The 6,695-nt window shown below is 49.9% G+C and overlaps 1 protein-coding gene across 1 annotated transcript in view; it reads right to left on the bottom strand.

The window, feature by feature from the left end:
• Positions 1 to 274: 274 nt before the first annotated feature.
• The window catches only part of ppm1e (protein phosphatase, Mg2+/Mn2+ dependent, 1E), a gene marked incomplete at both ends in the record, with an annotated part of 113,629 nt that continues 107,208 nt past the window's right edge, over positions 275 to 6,695 (bottom strand). The window contains one exon of the mRNA XM_084449823.1: positions 275 to 1,257. Within this exon, the coding sequence (XP_084305949.1) occupies positions 275 to 1,257 (983 nt within the window). The remainder of the gene's footprint in view (positions 1,258 to 6,695) is intronic.

The following is a 6,695-nucleotide window of genomic DNA, read 5'->3' as shown; positions in this document are numbered from 1 at the left end:
ATCTATGGAGATGGAGAAGACGGATAATCTGTGTGTTCCATTACAGTATGTATCAGAAAGAATAGAAGAGCGTGTGTGCAATATCATAGGCCAGGGGCAGGAATTGTTATGGCCTCCTGAATGGGGGGTTATGTGTCTATGGGGAGGGGGAGACGTCATGCCTTTAAATAATGGTTCAAAGCTTATGATGGTTGGGTGGATGAGTGATTAAAATGTATAGCCAGAAGGAGGGGTAGGGAGAGTGCAAGGAGATGGCGTAGATCAGGTGGCGCCATCAGACTGTGCTGCCAGGAGGCGGGTGGAGCTGTGCTACCCCAGGTCTCCTGGCCGGGCAGCGCTGGGGGTAGGGCACGCTGCGGCAGGAGTGAAGCAGCAGCCCCACCAGCTCCCTGGGGGCTCGGCCCGCGCGCCTGCTCCCCCACCTGGGGCTCACGCACTCCATCCTCCGGGTGTGCCTCCCCGTCGGGCCGAAGAGGGCAGCCGCCTGGGGCCATAGTCCGTCCGTGGAGCTGGGCTCTTGGCAGGCGGGGACACAGGGCTTGGGCCTGTGCCCGGGCCTCTGGTGACCCTCCTCTAGGTGAGGACGCCAGGCCGCCCCCGGGCCCAGGGTGGGCGCGGGGTCCAGGCCTACGGAGGACGGGGGTGGGTGTGCGGAGGAGGCCGGGGCCAGCCTGATGCGTCCTTCCTGCTCTGCCCACAGCGTTGGACCCAGCAGGCTCAGGCTGGTTCTGTCCGTAAACGAATCCATACGGTCTTCGTAGCCCAGGTCAGCCGGCGCTGAGCACTGCTGCACAGGCCAGCTGCCCCGCCCCTTCCCCCCCGCGTCCGTGGTACCACCTCTGTCCTGGCAGCCCCTCTCGCCTCTCAGAGCCTCCTCTTCCTCCTCCTCTTCTTCCTCTTCCTCCACCTCCGCCGGCACTTCCTCCTCCTCCCCTTCCTCCTGGACGGGCCTCTCCTCCTCCTCTTCATCCTCGGCGGACGGCGGTGGGGAGCGCAGGTCCCGGAGGAAGACCACAATGACAGTGATGTTGTCGCTGGAGCCGGCGTCGCGGGCCGAGGCCACCAGCTTGTGGGCCACCATGTTGCTGTCGCCGGCGTTCTCCTGGAGGTGGTCGCTGACCACGCGCACCGCCTCATCGGGGCTCACCGTGTCATAGAAGCCGTCGCACGCCAGGATCAGGTAGTCCTCCGTGCCATCCAGCGGGAACATGCTGTGGTCGGCGTCGCCACAGATGTAGGGCTTGTGCTCCGAGTCACCTGTCGGTCACAAAGACGAGATAAGAGATATGAAAGACAAGATAAGACAGCTACAGTATACATTTTGTAGGATTAGATATCTGTTTCCACTAATCGACATCCAGAGATCCATGAGATGTTGCTCAAGGATGGATACATCTAATTATTTAGTCTAAACATTTTTTTTATTCACTTGTGCAGCAGACGAAAACTGCACGATGATCAGATTGTGGGGCAGAATACTGTCCTGTATATTGTTTTTGCCATAATATGTATATTGTGTTTGCCAATATATGCTGTCCTTCTCAATATATTTTTTCATTCTCAAATCCAGGCTTCAGAATTAAGTACAAGAATCACATTAGACTTTTTCCTGATCAGGCACCATTGGCTAAGCAAACTACAAACTACTTAACTAGGCTTTATTCACACTAGTGTAGTTGCAAGCTTAGAGGTTTTTTTTTTCAGCCAGCATGATTTTGCTTGTGCGTGAATGACCTTTTTGGAGCAGATTACTGGGGCTATGATCAACAAATCCTATTACCGTGTTCTTGGACTGTCTGGCTACTAAACCACATTCTCTTGCGTGTGCAATTGATTGCAATTACATCCGGAGATGCTTCCCTTTCATTCACCTTTAGTGCATGTAACCTTGGCCAGGAGGAGTTGATGATGGTGTCCATCGTTCATTGGGTGTTTCGACCCTGAACCGCAACACCCTTCCTGATTGGTGGGTTGGCACCGATCACTGCCCATCTCCTCCTCCTGGCTTCCATCTTAGCTCCTCTCTCCTGCTCCATAACCAGCAAGAGCCTCTTTCTGCTGCCCCCCCCCCCCCACATCCTGTGAGCTGCTGTCTTTCTCTCCCTCCCTGTTATTCCAACGGCTGTGAGCGTTCTCCATACTGACTTGGCGGGGAACCCTCTACAGCCGACCTCGACTGGGAACCGCCATGCCTGCCATCCTTTCCCCCTGCAGTCATGCGAGAGGTCCTGGTGTTTGGCACTCTTCCTTTCGAAGGCCTGGTCACACCCCTCTTCCCATGGGACTGTAAGTCCCAGACCACAGTACCACATCTGGCCACAGGGTGGTCTGGACAACCTAGGGGAACTCCCTCTCAGGTCTATCTTCATGTCCCATGATTGGGCCTTTTGTAGCAGGCTGTTTCTTGTTGTTGCTGTGGTTGGTGTCTTTTCTCCCTTACAAGCTTGATTGATGATGTCGTTTTCCCATGTGTTTGGCATTTCTTGCATCTCTTCTGCTCCAGGGTGTTAGCGAGTGTCATGAGCACCTTGTCATGGCACCACCTGTGTCTTCCTTGGGTGAGTGCTATTTTGACAGGATGTGTGCCATGGTGCCCCTCTCCCCACAAAGCTTGCACAGTGGGTCCTCTCTCATGCCCCACTTGTGCAAGTTTGTTGTAGTTGGGAGTGTGTCATACACCGATCTCAGCAGGAAAGAGATGTGGAAAGGCTCCATTCTCCATAGATCTAGTGAAGTGATCTTCCTCTTGGAGAGGTCCCATTTGGTCCAAGCTCCCTGGGACGCTAGTTTCACTGCCCTTGACCTTCATCCTTCCTCTAGGTTCCGTACTTCCTCCTGTATCATGGCTCTTCTCCCATTGATGGAAATGGGAAGTTCCAAGACCCCGTCTTCCTGTGCATGGTGTTTCTATGATGTCACATAGCTTCAACATGCTTTCAGCTTGTGCCACAGAGACTGAGTCAGCTGCCCACTTGTGCCCTAATCTTGTGATGACACCTGCATGTCTGACTTGTTCATGGTTACGACTCTGCACTTTGCCACCTTAAATTCCTCCACCACAGATGACAGAGGAAGTTGGAGCTGTCCTGATCATATGTAGAGGCCTACTGAAGTGAAGCTTGGAGGGATTCCCAACCACCTTCAGAGGTACTTGTTGATCTTCCTCTCCATTTCTTCTACACTTGTCAGGAGCTTCGTACACTGTCAACAGCTACGGGAGTCTTGGCAGCAGTCCGTCTTGGTAAAGCTATGCTTTGACTTCCCCAGGAGTCCAGAATTTTCAATCCTTCTCAGTCATTCCTCTGTCTTCTTTTCTGTACTGGTGATGTTGTTCCTATCGGTAAGTGAGTCATCAAACCACTTTCCGAGGCACTTGACTGGATTCTCCTCTATCGGTGGAATCACTTCTCCTTGCACTTGCAGCTTGAAACTGTTAGTCAATGTACCTTTCTGGATCACCATACTCCTGGATTTCTTTGTCTTAAACTTCATTCTGGCCCATGTTGCCATGCGGTCCATAACTGTTAGCACCCACTTCGCCTCCACATGGGTTGTGGTCGTCACTGTGAGATCGTCCATATGACCTCTTATAGAGGGTTTTCGGAGGCCTGATTCAATTTTTGTACCTCGGGCTTCCTTCCGAGCAGATGTTATTAGAAGGTGCATTCCCATGATGAAGAGGATTGGGGAGATTGTGCAGCCAGTTACGATTCCTTTTTCCAGGCTTTGCCACTAAGTTGTAAAATGGGCTGCCTTGAACTGCAACTGGATACCGCCAAAGTAGCTGATGATCATTCCCTTGATGTGCTGAGGGATGTGGTAGTGGTCTAGTGCTGCATGGATGAGGGTGTGAGGGCTTGATCCATAGGCATTGGCCAAATCTAGCCAGACAACGATCAGGGCGCCTTTGGTTGCTTTGGTCTCTTGGATCATCTGACTGAGAACTCCAGTGTGTTCCAGACATCCAGAGAAGCCTGGGATCCCACCTTTCTGGATAGCGGTGTCCATATATCCATTCTCTGTCACGTCCTGTATGAGGTCATCCTCTTAGCCAGTACAGAGACATTGTTCTGAATTGATCAATGGTTGATGAGTTCTCTTCCTTTGGCATGAAACAGCCCTCTGCCTTCTTCCAGCATGATGGAATGGTGCACTTTTTCCAGATCCTCTGGAGCAGCTCCCACAGACTCCAAAGGAGCATTGGGCATTTCTTATATACCTTATGGTGTATACCGCTTGGGTCAGGGGCAGATCCTATTCTGGCCTTCTTCACCACCTCTTGGATTTCTTTCCAAGACAGTTCACTGATGTTGAGCTCTTTTCCCGGTGTTTCAGTGCTGTCGATGTTTGGGTTGGTATCCAGGGCCTGGTTTCTGGAGGTGTCGTTGTGGGTCTCCCTAAAGAACGCCTCCACATCTTCTCTGGAGCTGGTTAGCCTTCTGGATTTTGCTTCATCCAGCAGTGTTCTGGTGAATCGGAAAGTTTTGGTGAACTGTACTCTTTTGTTCTCCCTATCCTTCCTCTTTTTCTGCTCTCCGGAGTCTGCAGAGACATTCCCGGAGTTGACTCGTCCTTGATGCCTTCCTTTTCACCCACAATACCTTTTAAACCGTTCGTTAAGCGTCTTAATTTCCTCCCTCAAGCGATGGATTTCTCTTTCTCGTCTGCTTGGATGGTGTGCAGTCTTAGTGATAACTTCCTGATCCTCCATTCCAAAATGCTCCCTTGCCAGCAACTCCACCTCCTTTCTTATGCACTCTAGCCACACTCATAAAGCTGAAGTTGAGAGGGGTTGACTCGATAAGAGCAGCTGCATTGTTACCTTGGGCCTGGCGCAGTGACTGTGACTGTGGCTCTCTGGGGTGGCATCAGGTTGGTTTCTCCTGAGGTCTTGAGGTGACACAGGTGCTGAGAGATCTCTAGTGCTGTGGGGCGCTTCCTGCCTGGAGTCTCACTAGGTGCACCTGTGACCCCTCTCCAGACTTCTGGCTTGGTGTATTTTAAGCCCTTTTGTGTTCTTGCAGATCTTTCTGCAGTAACACTTTACTTCCAGTGCCTTCCCAGTTAATGTTGTTTGGGTGAGCCGTTTCTGTGTCCGTAAGTCATTCCTGGCCGTTACCGTTGTGTCTGTCCTGTTGAGTCTGTCCTGTTGATTCTCTCATCCTGCCCCCCTCTCGGGAGACTCTGGGGGTATTGCTCGTTATTACTTTCTGTAGCTTGAGTTGGTACCCTCTTGCGAGTGCATGAGGTTGCTGACCTCATACACCCACACCAGTCTTTCCTGGAGGTCATCTGTCTTTCCAGAGTCACTGACCTTCCCCAGTTGCGATCCAGACTTCGTCTTTGACATAGATGCTTCCCCTTCATGTACCTTTGGTAAATGTAGCCTTGGCCAGGAGGAGTTGATGTCATCAGACGGTGTCCATAGTTCATCGGGTGTTTCGACCCTGAACCGTAACACCCTCACGTTGGAGGGTCGGCAGTGGTGACAAAATCCTCCTCCTGGCTTCCAGCTTAGCTCCTCTCTCCTGCTCCATAACCAGCAAGAGGCTCTTTCTGCTGCCTGCCCCATCCTGCGAGCTGCTGGATTAAATTAAATACAGGATTGTTTTCATTAACCTTTATTTAACCAGGTTTAGACCCATTGAGATTAAAATCCCTTTTTCAAGAGTGACCTGGCCAAGAATGGCAGCAGTACAAACAGTTTCATACACACTCATATTCAAAACAATAGATCAGCTCAAAAGTGCCATGCAGTGCAGGGAAGCCATATAATCCTATTTCAATTATAATTATCAATAGAGTCCGTCTCTTTTTCGATTTCACCGTGTCTTTACATTCATTTGGGCAAGGCAAGGCTATTTGTATAATACATTTCAGCAACAAGGCCATTCAAAGTGCTTTACATAAGACATTAAAAACATCAAGACAAAGTGCAAGAAACACATAAAAGGTCATATTCAAATAAAATGTAAAAAAGGACATTTCAAACAAACTGAAGGAAACATAAAATATAAGTTACAGTGCAGTGTATGAATTAATCATTATTTGATTTAATATAAAGCAGCGGCAAAAAGAAAAGTCTTCAGTCTTGATTTAAAAGAACTGAGAGTTGCAGAAGACCTGCAGTTTTCTGGAAGTTTGTTCCAGATCTGCGGAGCATAAAAACTGAACGCTGCTTCTCCATGTTTTGTTTTAACTCTGGGGACAAAAAGCAGGCCTGTGCCAGACGACCTGAGAGGTCTGGATGGTTCATAATGTAGCAGCAGATCAGAAATATATTATGGCTCGAGAAGAGGAATTGACCTGAAGAGCCACATATCCAAAGGAACCAAAATTTCCGTAACACATCTGCTTACGTTGAATAGAGTCATTAGACAAAATGGCAACTCCCCATCCTTTCTTATGCACTCTAGCCTCACTCATAAAGCTGAAGTTGGGAGAACAGCTGCGCTGTTACCTTGGGCCTGGCAGAGGGAGAATTACAAGGGTGAAGGAGCCTGGCGACGCCGATGGGAGAGTTGGAATTTATTGACTAGATCCTGGAGTTTACTTCATTCTGCAGGCTAATCCATGCAGATGGTGCAAAAAAACATAAATGCCTTTTTTCCCAACGCAGTCCGAACTCTAGGATGGGCCATAAGCACAGTGTCCTGAGACCGTAACCCATAATTGCCATGTTTTCTGGTTAGAAA

The sequence above is a fragment of the Borostomias antarcticus genome (assembly GCF_949987555.1).
Source record: "Borostomias antarcticus genome assembly, chromosome: 15".
In the NCBI taxonomy this organism is placed as follows: Eukaryota; Metazoa; Chordata; class Actinopteri; order Stomiiformes; family Stomiidae; genus Borostomias; species Borostomias antarcticus.
Note: the sequence above shows the minus strand (reverse complement) of the source record. Positions and strands in the feature narration are given on the sequence as shown.